Source organism: Mytilinidion resinicola, assembly GCF_010093595.1.
Source record: "Mytilinidion resinicola strain CBS 304.34 unplaced genomic scaffold BDZ99scaffold_19, whole genome shotgun sequence".
NCBI lineage: Eukaryota > Fungi > Ascomycota > Dothideomycetes > Mytilinidiales > Mytilinidiaceae > Mytilinidion > Mytilinidion resinicola.
The window spans coordinates 475,965-488,546 of NW_022985455.1; the positions used below are offsets into that span (position 1 = coordinate 475,965).

At 52.9% G+C, this 12,582-nt stretch overlaps 5 protein-coding genes across 5 annotated transcripts; 2 read left to right on the forward strand and 3 right to left on the reverse strand.

Moving 5' to 3' along the window:
* Positions 1–994: 994 nt before the first annotated feature.
* BDZ99DRAFT_396269 (mitochondrial import inner membrane translocase subunit tim14) lies at positions 995–1,310 on the reverse strand (the record flags this gene model as incomplete). Its single annotated transcript, XM_033715981.1, has 2 exons — positions 995–1,130; positions 1,186–1,310. Coding segments are annotated over 2 exons (261 nt in total), but the record flags the coding sequence as incomplete, so codon positions are not given.
* Positions 1,311–1,591: 281 nt separating this feature from the next.
* BDZ99DRAFT_424498 (uncharacterized protein) lies at positions 1,592–2,683 on the forward strand. Its single transcript, XM_033717059.1, has 5 exons — positions 1,592–1,640; positions 1,687–1,707; positions 1,768–1,825; positions 1,887–2,556; positions 2,613–2,683. The coding sequence occupies exons 1-4, from the start codon at positions 1,625–1,627 to the stop codon at positions 2,419–2,421; spliced, it is 630 nt and encodes a 209-aa protein (XP_033572169.1). The 5' UTR covers positions 1,592–1,624; the 3' UTR covers positions 2,422–2,556; positions 2,613–2,683.
* Positions 2,684–2,700: 17 nt separating this feature from the next.
* Positions 2,701–5,872, reverse strand: BDZ99DRAFT_466855 (uncharacterized protein). Its single transcript, XM_033720879.1, has 7 exons — positions 5,745–5,872; positions 5,313–5,692; positions 4,766–5,262; positions 4,538–4,713; positions 3,925–4,488; positions 3,439–3,877; positions 2,701–3,360 (listed from the first exon to the last, which is right to left on the reverse strand). The coding sequence occupies exons 1-7, from the start codon at positions 5,861–5,863 to the stop codon at positions 2,953–2,955; spliced, it is 2,583 nt and encodes an 860-aa protein (XP_033572170.1). The 5' UTR covers positions 5,864–5,872; the 3' UTR covers positions 2,701–2,952.
* Positions 5,873–6,944: 1,072 nt separating this feature from the next.
* BDZ99DRAFT_466857 (alpha/beta hydrolase-like protein) lies at positions 6,945–9,299 on the forward strand. The gene is made up of 5 exons (XM_033720880.1): positions 6,945–7,358; positions 7,813–8,046; positions 8,095–8,190; positions 8,243–8,280; positions 8,607–9,299. Exons 1-5 carry the CDS (start codon positions 7,188–7,190, stop codon positions 9,106–9,108), a joined length of 1,041 nt encoding a protein of 346 aa, XP_033572171.1. The 5' UTR covers positions 6,945–7,187; the 3' UTR covers positions 9,109–9,299.
* A 632-nt stretch (positions 9,300–9,931) lies between these two features.
* On the reverse strand, positions 9,932–11,723 carry BDZ99DRAFT_524921 (uncharacterized protein; the record flags this gene model as incomplete). Its single annotated transcript, XM_033725951.1, has 2 exons — positions 9,932–11,241; positions 11,660–11,723. 2 exons carry the CDS (start codon positions 11,721–11,723, stop codon positions 9,932–9,934), a joined length of 1,374 nt encoding a protein of 457 aa, XP_033572172.1.
* Between the last annotated feature and the right edge of the window lie 859 nt (positions 11,724–12,582).

A 12,582-nucleotide genomic window follows, 5' to 3' on the forward strand; every position in this document is an offset into this window, starting at 1 on the left:
AGAGTTGCCAGTTGAGGCTTCCAAGTCAGCCTCACTCGCCTTCGATAGTGATCGATGTTCCGAACTAGCAACATCAATGTAAACGTCCCGAGGGTGAAGCCTGTCTGAGAAGTAGCCGTCTGTCGGACTGTACTCATCGGAGAAGGATTCTCGGTCTGAGTCATCGTGGTGCGGCCGGTAAGCCATTGCGATGAGAATTAACAGGAGACTTCACACAGAAAGGTCGAGGGTGGAGTCCAGAAAGTCGATACCAGGCAACAGGATATTTGAAGAGTGAGGAAGCTTCGTAAGACGAACGTATGCACGCGTTAAAGCTTCGATTCCATTGGTGTAGATACTCCAGTCTAACGCGCCAAGCAGCATCCTTGAAGGGAAATGCGTCACTTACTTGACTGCATGCGGCAGGCGTTTATTCTTCCTAAGAGCTCGCATACGAACTCTGGAATGGCACAACTACACAGGATTTGGTAGCCTATCGCATGATTGGCCAAACTCATATAGTTTCTAGTATTAATGCTCACAAGCTTATATTGTGGGGCTTGCTGTGCGCGATATCCACGTTTTGTGTACTGGGAGGTCAGCAACACTGACTTCTAACATGCTGTATCATCAAGCACAGCGCCCACATATTGAGTTCCGGCTACTGTCTGCCTGAGAAGTCACGTGCGGCGCGAAACACCATGCACAAATCAAGTGCCGAGCAACAATAGACGCTGAGTGCTTGAGCAGAGTCGCAACCGCGCAACACTTATTGAACACGTTCAAACCTCATAATCATTTCGTTCGAATAGATTTATTCCACCATGGAGTTCTCAATCTAGGGGGTTCGCACGTCGCTCCGTCGAGTAGGGATTTGTATATCGTGTATGCCTAGAAACGCCCTCCGAATGAATAGAGTGTGACCCAGCTCTTTCCAAAAACGCCACGCTACAGAATGCTCAGATATCTGCTATTGTACAAGATGCAAGATGAAGATTTGCTTGTGGGGCAGCCGCTAGCTCTTCTCTAGAAGTTCTTTCGCTTCGTTGACTTTCGTAGCCAAATACGGGCTGCCTCCGCGGTCGGGATGGTTGTTCAGCATGAGGGATCGGTGCTTCTTTCGGATGAGTTCTTTGGAGAGTCCGCGTTCGCTGCAATTCCAATCAGCTGACAGCCAAGTGCGATTGCGACGGCAGAGAGTCTTACGGAACTTCTAATATCAACGCGGCCTCCCTTCGGGTCATCTTGGGCTCAAATCCGCCCTTATAGAAGGCGCGCCCAAACGCAGCGCCACCTCGAGATTTGCGGAGGGCGACGAGTCCAGCGCGGCCCTGTTGACTTGTAAGTTGGACTGCGGCGGAAGAAGGCTGTAGGTGCACATACGAAAAAGGCTGCTGCGGCGACGCCAACGCCGATTGCTACTGCGGATGCCATGACAGACGGACAGAAGGATGAAGGATGACGAACAACTGGCGAGGATGGGGACGAGAAGCGTGAGAGACTCGCCGTCGCCGCCGGGTGCACCAGGTTCAAGATATAATTTTAGCGCCTTGGCATATCAAAAAGTTCAACCCGCCGAGTCTGTGCGTGCTTCTTCTCCTCTCCCACCACTCCCCCACCGCAGTCGCACTCCGAGCCCGCCAATATGAGGATTGAGACGTGTAAGTCTGAGCAAATACATAGTCGGCCTCCTACTGACTCATACAGGCTATTTCTGCTCCCAGCCAGGTTAGTTGGACTAAAAGTATTTATACCAAAAACGAATTCAAGTTGACATTAAAATGGTAGTTTATCCGTCTAAGGGCATAACCTTTGTGCGCAATGACGCTCACAAGTTCGTCTTCTGGTAAGCGGCCTGTTAGAACTATCTCGCAGCGCGGACACTCCCTCGCTGACACTTAGCAAAGCCGGTCGAAATGCCACAGGAACTTCAAGATGAAGCGCAACCCCCGCAAACTTGCTTGGACCAAGAGCTTCCGCCGCGCTCATGGCAAAGAGCTGACCGTCGATTCTACGCTCTCCTTCGCCGCCCGCCGGAACGTCCCTGTACGGTACAACCGCGACCTGGTTGCCACCACTCTCAAGGCCATGCAACGCGTCTCTGAGATACGAGCCCGACGTGAACGCGCATTCTACAAGCAGCGGATGAAGGGCAACAAGGAGCGACAACGACAAGCGGACCGAAAACTGGTTGAGGAGAACCAACACTTGCTGCCCCCAAGTGAGCGGACTGTGGTTGAAGTCGAGGACGGGAAGGTACAAGTTGCCGACGAGATGGAGGTAGAGCTTGTCAAGGCTAGGGTCGATGCTAGAAGGAAAGAGTTGGAGATGGATGTTGAGGAGAGCGAGATTGACGAAGCACAAGAGGTGCCGAAGATCAAGACGAAGAGGAAGCTGCGAATTGCAAGAGGCGGCAAAGTTGAGGCCATGGATGTGGATTGAAACGTCATGGCTGGGACTCTCTGACGTGGAATCGTTTGCAAGCTGCTTTGGCGTTATGGCGACGAGGCAGTCAGGCGTTGAGGTTCTTTTGGTTTATGGGCCGAAAACGACCCATAGCGGTGTCGACTAAAAGGTGCTCAATACAGCCCATTTCATGACATAAGGCTTTGCTTGATACTGACCTCGCAGCGGGTAGTGAGCTGTTTCGCAACAGCCCAGGATCGCATACTAATTCACCCACACAATCATCAAATGTTAGGACACAAGTATACACATAAAGCCCTGAAATTTTCCAGTCTACCTGATTTTGTACATCCGTACACCAATATGCGCTGGACTTAAAACATTATACTACGCCGCTGAAAAACGCCCAGGATGATGATACAGACAACAGATCCTAAGCCTAAAGTCATGGCTAGTATGAATAGAAACGAGACGAGAGCGCGTAAATCATCCCAAAAGAGCAACAGGTATATACAAAAAACATAATTGAAAAGGGCTCCTTTTTCACCACAGAAGCAGGGAGATGGCTCATCCCGGGTTCTGGTTTTGCCCGTTCACACCGTTACTTCCGCCCTCTCCTAAATCTGGCAGGACGCCATTCATCGAGATGCCATCTTCATACCCGGAGTAGCCCGTCATATCTGCCCAATCCCATTCTAGTGTCATTGGCATCTTCCATAGATCCTGCGGAAAAGGTTGTTGGAACGTGCCCATGTCGAGAGAATCATGAATTGTTCCATTGGGGTTCATGCCATTACTAATACCATTCATGTTACCAGAGTTCGGGTTTTGCGGGGCTCCAAACGAGAGATCCGGAAGTCCTGCAGTGCTTGTCGGTAGCATCTGGCTCGCTGTTGACGGAGATGAGAATCCACCAAGGAGGCTAGCCGTGTTGTTCAGGCTTGCGTGTGTGAAATCTGGAGAAAATGGGAACGGCTGTGAATGGACGAAATTCTGTTAGCATCAAATAAATTTAAAGAGTTTCAGAAATGATATGGAAACATGACCGCTTACCTCATCAAAGTTGCCGTTGAATTCAGGATTGAAATTTCCTGAAATGCCGGGAAGAGGGGTCTGGGATCCTGGTTGTTGATGCGGAGGTCCTTGTGAAGCTCGCGACTGGAGCTGTCGGTTTTGAAATTCCGGCGTCAGTATCTGCTGTGCTGTGGCATTGATCTCCGCATCCTGGTCTGTCGCCTGTTTGCGCTTTCGTCTAGACGAGTTCTCTCTGTCTGCCTTCTCCAGTACCACTTTAGCAATGCGTTCGAACTCAGCACAGACACTTAGCATCCTTCGGACACTACCGTTTTCTTCATCAGTGCACAATAGGCTCAGGAACCCAACGACCAAATTCATCAATCGTAGATCTGATCGCGCCCGAGTGTCTTGAGGATTTTGCAGAATGTTGGCGAAAAGCGTTACTAGTGCCGATACAGGGTAGTAGATGATCAACCTAGAGGAATTAGTAAGAAAGGGGAAAAGGTCGAATATCGCACTTACCAGACACAAGCGTAATCGCCTTTCGGGATGTATTTAATGAGATGGATGGATGCCCGCGCAGCCTGTACGCATAACGTAGCGGACGAGAATACTCTTGGGTTGAGAGGACGCGCATTGAGTCCTTGGATAGCGAAATTCGATAAGCGGCTAGTCCAGTACCCATGATGCACGCTCATGCGATGTATCGTTGTGAGGCAATTGTAGTATGCAAAATGCAGTACCACGACGTGCAAAATGAGTGGCGTATGACTCGCTTTGATTTCGTGTTCTGGTCGAAAGTCGATGGGTATCGCGTCTTTCCAGCTTTCCAACTCCTTATCAAGCTCGCCGATAGTGTTGAGCAGCTCTCCATCAGACTGTTTAGACGCTTTCACTGAATAGAGCTGTTTATATACTTTGCTCTCGATACAAGCGAAGGTACAGAGCAGGCGGAATAGATTCAACTTCCCTTTGCCATTGGCGAGAGGGATGTTTCCGATGTTGTCTGGGGGGTCCTCACTAGGGAGATCTACATTCATGTCATCGTCATCTTGTATTGGGGGTCGTCCCGATCGCAGGCAGATGCTGGACTAGGGTTAATATAACACAGTACAGGGGTAGCAATACTACTCACTCTCTATCAAGCATGTACGCTATCCAGAACACTCTTTTACGTTGCTCAATCTCGGACGGGTTGAGATTGAATCCTGATCCTCGCTTATGCAAGCCTATGCTATGAGAAAGACGAATAGCAGCAGCCACAAAAAAGAACGATGGCTGTGGATTCGGTGTGCCCTGCAAGAAGAGGGCCTAAAAGTCTGTTAGTTTGTAATACGTGGGGTTACAGGGGTAAAATCATTACCATGCCAAGAAGAGCTTGCACGCTCAGTAAGTCTGTGTTGCGCATGGTGAGTTCTGTCTGCACTGCAAGGGCATTCTTCAGATAGCCCCACGCTTTTTGGTCCTCCTCCTGTGGAACCAGATTACTCATAACGCGGAGTCTATGAGCTATTGCCAGAGCAACGTTCAAACTCGCCCACCAGCCTGAGCCCTCGTAAGGATCCCGTGAGTAGTGCTTATCGACGAGATGCATAAAAGTCGGTTCGTGGAATAACGGGAACATGCAGTTGAAGTTCTCGAAGTAGTCCTTCAGCAACGATAGCGCCTCGTTCTTTGGAGGGAGTTGCTTATAAACGCGCCGTGAAAATATGTCGCGGAAGACGTCCGGTTTCCAATGGATCCATTTGTTGTCATCTACGGCAGCTGTGGAGATCATCTCCTGGAATGATGTGTCTCCGGTCTTGTCGTTCACCCATTGTATGCCTTTTGGGGAGAAAATGGAGAAACCCGAGGAAGAGCCTGTTGTACGTTTAGCATACAGCGTGCATATGGCCTCACAAACCACATACCAATATAGCGAGTCTCACCACAGTTGTTCGTCACCAGTGAGCACATCATTTCGGCCAGCGCATCGTCCTCGCCATTGGTCTCTGTTGTTATTTTGGCCGGCTCCGGCGACGTCATGCCGCTGGCCGGACTGGGCAGTCCAGGCTGGATTGGTGTGCTCCGATGCGACGTGAATCCGTTATGGCGAGACGTCGAACTCTGTGCGTCCGAGTTTCGCGACGGCTCGGGGGTGCCGTTGTGGTGGCCGGTCTTGTCCGCAAGCCGCTTCTCCAGGGTTCCCAGATCGGTTCGGCCATCGTCGTCCTCAGGCAATATCCCGGACAGCCTGATGAGCGACTCCATGCGGGCTAGGCGATTCTCGAGACCTTCTATGTACTTTGCTCTGCCAAGATATCAGTTTGGAGTGCTAGGGCGAAGGGGCCGGGCTGACCAACCCTTTTGGAGGCTGTCGCTTCTTCTCCACCTGCGTAAATATGCATTCCGTCTTGTAGTTCTGGCAGTGGGTGCAGTTTGGCGTCTTGCCATCGCACTTGATCTTCTTTTTCCTGCACATGTCGCATGCCTGTTGGGATGGTCAGCAGAGGCAGGGCGCCTAGACACAGAAGACGTACTCTGGCGATGCGCCGCCGCTTGGGGTCGCCTTGTTCATGTTCCTGCTGGTCATTGCCGTCGACGGAGCCTTCATCGTTGCTGTTGGCGAAGATTGGGCCTCCGGACAGGGTTGGCGGCGAGCCATTGGCGCTGTTGCCAAAGATGCTCGGGGGCTGGTTGGTGAGCAGCGGCGCCTGCGGATAGTACGACTGGTGCTCGTTCTGGGAGTTGGGAGAGCTGTCCATGGCGGACCAGCGCCGACCAGCGTCGGGGACAGGAGCAGGCACGGCGGTGGGTGGCGGCGTTGTGCGGCGATAGAATATTGGAACGACGTGGGGTCGGGCGAGTCGCACAGCGCTGGAGGGTTGGGAGCGCAGGGCTCGGGGCGGACAGCGGCAGCGGCAGCGGCAGCGGGGAGACGGTGGGCAGAACGTCACGTTGCGGCGGCGTCAGGGAGTGCACGATCACGATGTTGTGCGTAGCAGCCAGAAGCGTTTGTATTTGCAAGCCGGGAGGAGGTGGATTTAGAGCTCTCGGCGCCGTAAGTCGTCCGCACCTTGCCGCCTGCCCAGCCAAAGGCCACAGGGTTCGCGCCACACGCTGCAGATCCAGCACATGGCGGCACCTGGGGCGCGGGGTCTGCAAAAGGTGGCACTCCAATTCTCCAGCAAGCGGTCTCATGTGTACATAAGTTACGCCTGTCTGCCACTGCTTGGGGTGCTGCAGTGCTGCGGTGCTGCAGTGCTGCAGTGCATTTTCAGGAAGCTGAACGAGATAGAACCCCTTCGCCTGGAACTGTGTGGAAGCCCCTTGGAGCACCCCAGACAGTGAGTGCTTGATGGATGTGCCACTGCTGTCACCCCCAGCGTGCCTGGGCAGCTGCAAAGGGTGGAGCCCGCCCGATGTGGCACTCAACACCAGGCCCGCAGGCGGACCCTGCTCCGCACAGCGTGAAGCGCCCAGCTCACGACTCGCCGCGGGGCTATCCGGACTTCTTCGACCTGCTTACCCATTCGTGCCATTCTCTGGCGCACATCGCAAGACTACCACCACACCACACTACTGCGCGGACACCTCGTGCTGGCTGCCCCGCACGTCCCTGCATGACGCCGTGCTCAGCCACCTCCGTCTTCACCTCCTCTCCTCCCGATCCGCTCGTAGGACGCTGGCACACGCCGGCCTGGACCCGTCTCTCTCGTCAGCCATCGCAAGAAGTGTGCCTGCGCAATTGCCGTCAAGAGTAGCACTACGTCGCACGTCGCACGTGGCCACTATCCACTGCCACCATGGCGGCCTCGCCCATGACCGCCGAGCAGCTTCTGAACCACCCCGAGATCAAGCATATAGTATGGCCTCTGCAGCCGGCCGCAAAGGGCAAGGCGTCTGTTGCGGCTGGACGCGGGGGGCCCTTCAGCATTGCCTACGAGATCCACGGGAAGGGAGATCGTCGCCTCGTGGTGAGTGGCCTTGTCTTCTCGTCCATTACCATTTACATACACCATACATCTCCGCGGCCTGTGCTTTGGGCGGGAGCCTCCGCGTCGCTGCAACTTCGAAGGCCTGTTTTGTTGCGATCCTGGGAGACTGCAGATCCACGTCCTCAGCCAATCCCAATCTCCCCGATCCTAGATCTTTCAAGCTCTGATCTGTGTTATGACTTCACTCTTCTCGTCTCTTTTCAATCTCCCCATCTCGTCTTCTCTTTTCTGATCACGCCCGTTTCTTTCCGCCCGCCACACCGCAGTGATTTTCTAGTCATCTGCTTCCGCGATGCGTTTATCGAGTGATATTGCTACAAGCTATCAGGGCCCGTTCGGCTGGCCCTCGAAATACTTTCTCGGCCTCTCCTCGGGAGAGCAGTCCTTGATATTGCTGGACATGCACTAACGATCCCCTTTTCTTCAACTGTAGTGGATCATGGGCCTAGGGGGCTTGAAACACACTTGGCAACGGCAAACGAAAGACTTCGCCCACACCAAAGGGGATACGTACACGTCCCTGGTGTTCGACAACAGAGGCGTTGGCGAATCGGACAAGCCCCTCATGAGGTACTCGACATCCGAGATGGCCAAAGACACAGTGGAGCTTCTGGACCATGTTGGCTGGACCGAAAATAGACAATTACATGTCATTGGAGTCAGCATGGTAATTCAGCCCCCGTACTCATCCAAGTAACTTCGGTAACTCCTCAAGGGTGGGATGATTGCACAGGAACTCGCCCTCCTGATACCGGACAGGATATGCTCTTTATCGCTAGTCTCGACAGCGTCCGGCCTCTTCAACACAGTCGTAAGTGTATGAGGAAATTCCCACGCACGTCTGCCAACTAAGCCTGTACTAGGGATATTTTGAGAACCTCCGCAATCGAATCAACATCCTGTAAGTGGACATCTAGGGTTTCATCATGAGTCTGCCCACTTCTATATCACTGCGCCACGCTGGGCATGAAAAAAGTGGCACACTCATCAAGCACTTGGCCCGTGTGTATACCTGTCTGCCACTGCATGAAGTGCTTCAACAAGTTTCCACATAGACTAAAGTGAAGAGCTTTTATCTCGTTCCAATTCCCGAAAATTCTCTGAAGCACCTCAAGCAGTGGCATACAGATGTACACACGAGACAGTCAATGCCTGGTCCAAAATTCAGATAGGATGCCCTGTCTCATCGACAGTCCTGTCTTGCTTTGCCGAACTAACTTTATTCAGCATACCTCGGGCAGTCGATGTCCAAATAAACAACGTCAAGAGGAACATGTTCACAGCGGCATGGCTTGATCGACCTGACGACACCGAGTGTGTTGTAGAGCCATTCCCCACAAATGGCGACCGTTTTGCAGCTTTCGAAATAGCCAAACGCAATAACCCCGCTGCCTTTTCACGTATCGGATTCTTAGCACAAGCGATCGCCGCGGGGTGGCACTATAAGTCGCCTGCACAGCTGAAGTCAATAAGCGAGAAGCTTGGGAAGAAGAGGATCATGATTGTCCATGGGGGCTCGGATCGCATGATAACCTTCCCTCATGCTAAAGTGCTTCAGCTTGGGCTTGAAGGCTGGGATTCGTCGGAGGCAGCCAAAGAGACGGAGTCAAAGATCGAGACGCACTTCCCCATGGATCAAGGCCATGTCATACCCATCGAGATGCGAGCGACCTTCATGGAGTGGGTGGAAGGTCTCGTTGAAAAGACTGAGAGACTAGAAAAGACATGATTGACGTTCTTACTGCTATTCACAAAGACGTTTCTAAACACGAGCCTGGCGTATACAAATCTTTTTATTCGGAAGGTAACATCACATAGGTGGACCAAGTTTAATGTATAGGTACATTCTAGCTCAAAGCATCGCCCCCCACGCTAGGCATTAGATAGTCTAAGGCTCTAATGAATATAAGTAATAGAACATTTCAATTCGTTAGTTGCCTTCGAATTCGGCCTGCCAGCATTACAGAATGTGGGTCAACATAGACAAAAATTTTTTTTTCGCTGACCACAAGCGACTTTCTTTTGATTAAGCCCCCCAGTCTCTAAAATAACTAGTGAATCAGTATGTATGTACACGTTGAGAGCGCAGGACAGTACACTCTCAAATTGCAGACTTGGAGAAAATATTACGGATCTACTTTGCTACCAAGTGTTTAGCCTTGTCTTTGGTACTGAACAAAGGGGCTACGGGAATACGTGTTAGCAAGTATGGGAGGCTAAGCTACAACATCTAGCTTTGAGCAACCTTGCATAGTCGCTGTAAATGAGAAGAGTTTTGGGTTCAAAAAAACATGCAGCATTGGATAAAATGGGGATGAAGTGTCACACTCTCGACAGATTTGAAGTGATTTTAAACAAGTTAAAGGTATGGGAACAGTTGTGGTTTGAGCAGGCTGTGGACCGCAAAATCTTAGGATTGATGCCGCTCATCGCTTTCGTAGCCCATCAAATTGTCGTTCCAGTCATTCAGCCATGTACACCCAACGCCGATGTCGTTTGCAAGAGCCATGGCGTACTGTCTCAACCTTCTATGGCTTCCGGAGCCGTCCACATCATCTTACGACCTCGTCCAACCGACTCATCAACGCTTGTGCTTCCTTCACCAGAGCCTTCCTCCTCCCTCGCGCCTCCTCATCTCCTCCAGTCTCCACTGAGTCCAGCTTGATTAGGACTTGCGCCAGAATGGTCTCAGTGAGTTTCTTGTGCTCGAAATCGCGCTCCTTTTTCTCCGATGGGGGATTGGCTGAGAAGGAGACGCATAATGGCACAATTGTGGTGTGGAAGTTGCTTGCAATCGTGTCCAGCTTCTGGAGTGCGGTTTGTGGGCCGTTGGTAGCCGCTGGGGCTGGGGGCGCAGATGTAGGACGCGGTGCCGGGATGGAGGAGGGTATAGGGAGAAATTCGGCTCTTGCGGGGGTGTGACTGGGGAAGTCCGGGTTGGACGACCTAGCCGGCGCAGCGTTGTTGGACTTTCGTCCCTTCTTCTTCTTGCCTCCCCTGTTTCTCCGCTTCTTCTTTCCGTCATTCCCAGCCTGGCTCATGTCCTCGGACGCATCCTCCGTATCCTCCTCATCGCTACCCACACTCCACGCTCGTGGCCCATCCACATCTTCAGCTCCAGGCGCCATTGCTCCCTGTCCAACCTCTCCGACAACGCACAGGATCTCAGAACCTTGTCCATCGCCTCTCAGTCCTTCTTCTCTCGCAGGCCGATCGTCGTATTTCATGTTCCTGCCACGATAGAACAGCCGTACGCGCGCAGGATCCGCAACACCAAGCTTCTTCGCTGCTGCTGAGCGGACCGTCCCTATCTTCAAGTCCCCATTTCCAATACTACGTGCCGGGAAATGAGTAGGGTAGCTGACTCGCCTATGCTTCAGCAAGAGGACGTCGGTGGCTCGATCTGGGTTCTTGTCATCCCATTCAACGATTTCCGGCTCGGCAGTGCGAGATGGGTGCCGACTATGGTGGCCAGAATGCGAGGCTAGGTCTTCCGATGTTATGTAGCTAAAGTCAGCATCGGAGACTTCTGTATTCGAGTTTGAGGCCGAGCCGGAACGGCCAAAGGGACTAAACCGCCCGCCCCAGTTGCCGAAGCGGGAAGACCAGGCCATGAACACCCAGGCGCAGGTGAGAACGACAGCGACCGCGAGTTTGAGGGGTGTGGCGTCGTTGGCGAGGTCGGAGAAGAAGGCAGCCAGGGCAAATGTATGACGTGTTCCCAGAGATGGGAAACTAGATGACAGTGACTTTCGAGTTGTGCCGCAAGTGTGCCTAAGGCAATATCGAGTCGGAGGCTGAAGCACCGGCCCGGGTCTCGAGATCGTGCTGAAATGCAGACCAACGAGGTTTTCAAAGACAGCTGCTTCGAGTGAGGTCCACAAGCGACAGGGTCACGGTGAAAGTGGACTGTGGCAGGACGACTTCGGCGGAAGAAGCAGTCAGGCGGCGGGAGAAATGATGGCGAAGCCTAGGTAAGAGTGCGGAGGAGTGTCGGTGACAGGGCGAAGCCAAAGACGAGGCCACAGCCAAGCACGTAGTAGAGAGGATCTGCTGCAGGCCTTATCTGGATAACCGGGCACAGATCACAGGCACGTGATTGCATCTCTCTACAAGAACCATGGAGATGCCTTTGTAGCTTATGTGTTCCATCCCTATCTTAATAGGAAAAAGACACTTATTCCGTTTGTTTTCAATTTCATCGCTGCTAGCTGACCACCAATCGCTGGCAGTCCAGTCGCCCCCATTCCCGCCATATAACTTTCAGGCGCTTCACTGACCAGCTATGAAAGCATTTGCACGAATTGTAGTTCTATGATGCTCAGATTGCGCCCATGCCTCCATCGTTACTGGGCATGAGTGAGGTGCTTACAAGGTAGATTATTCTAATGAATACCTGGACCATTCTGAGGTCGACCGGTAGCGGACTTGGCGCCAAGGCTTTGCCGACGTCGATCTGTTTGTTTATTTTGGGAAGCACGACCTAGCGCAGCTCCACCTCAACCTCAATCTCAACTCCCCCACTCTCTCGCTCTCGAGCCATCTCTCGCTCCTCCACGCGTCTCGCCTTCTCCTCCAGAGTTGAAAGCCCGAAGGCATCGCCATGGCGAAGCGACGATCTGCGCGCCTACAGAAGGCGGCCGAGGCGCCATCCCCGAGCCCATCCGGGGAACAGACTTCTGCCGGCCATCTTCCCTCACTCAGCGAACAGAACGAATCCTCTGCGGCCATATCTACTCCCGAGAAGCCTACACTCGCCAGCTTGAGCTCCATTACCACACGCACCCCGCGCAATCGAACCCCGATCAAGCCTTCCGGCGCAGACATGCATCCTCATCACCACCAGGCTAGCACCGCAAAGCCGCTCGAAGAGGCCCGCTGGCTGGGTTTCCTAGCCAAGGGTGCCCACACTGCTCCAGCGAAAGGTCCCAACGAGCTGGCAATAAATCAGTCAACGCCTACCAAAGGATGTGACCTCGCAACGAATCCATTCTCCACCCCAAAATTCCACTTCAGGCACAAGAGACCGTCTGCGGACCTTTCCCCCGAGGCTCGACGCATGATGGAGGAGAGTCGCGCCGAGATCCAAGGAATTCGCTCCCAGCTGTTCACTAGGCGTGAAGTCCCGTCAGCCGCAGTCCCCTTGGCCCGTAAGATGGCAACTCCCAAGGGCAAAGCAAGCCGTTTCAGTGATATCCACATG

Excerpts from the sequence above, each read along its gene's own strand:
- BDZ99DRAFT_466855 (XM_033720879.1), bottom strand. The coding sequence starts at position 5,863 with ATGTGCAGGAAAAAGAAGATCAAGTGCGATGGCAAGACGCCAAACTGC. Across the intron at positions 4,489-4,537 it reads GCGTACATGCTTGATAGAGA|CATCTGCCTGCGATCGGGAC; the intron begins GTGAGTAGTATT and ends ACCCTAGTCCAG. Across the intron at positions 3,361-3,438 it reads TCAACGGCAACTTTGATGAG|CCGTTCCCATTTTCTCCAGA; the intron begins GTAAGCGGTCAT and ends GTCCATTCACAG.
- BDZ99DRAFT_424498 (XM_033717059.1), top strand. Across the intron at positions 1,708-1,767 it reads CTATTTCTGCTCCCAGCCAG|TTTATCCGTCTAAGGGCATA; the intron begins GTTAGTTGGACT and ends TTAAAATGGTAG. Across the intron at positions 1,826-1,886 it reads GCTCACAAGTTCGTCTTCTG|CCGGTCGAAATGCCACAGGA; the intron begins GTAAGCGGCCTG and ends CACTTAGCAAAG.
- BDZ99DRAFT_466857 (XM_033720880.1), top strand. The coding sequence starts at position 7,188 with ATGGCGGCCTCGCCCATGACCGCCGAGCAGCTTCTGAACCACCCCGAG. Across the intron at positions 8,047-8,094 it reads ATGTCATTGGAGTCAGCATG|GGTGGGATGATTGCACAGGA; the intron begins GTAATTCAGCCC and ends TAACTCCTCAAG. Across the intron at positions 8,281-8,606 it reads CGCAATCGAATCAACATCCT|CATACCTCGGGCAGTCGATG; the intron begins GTAAGTGGACAT and ends AACTTTATTCAG.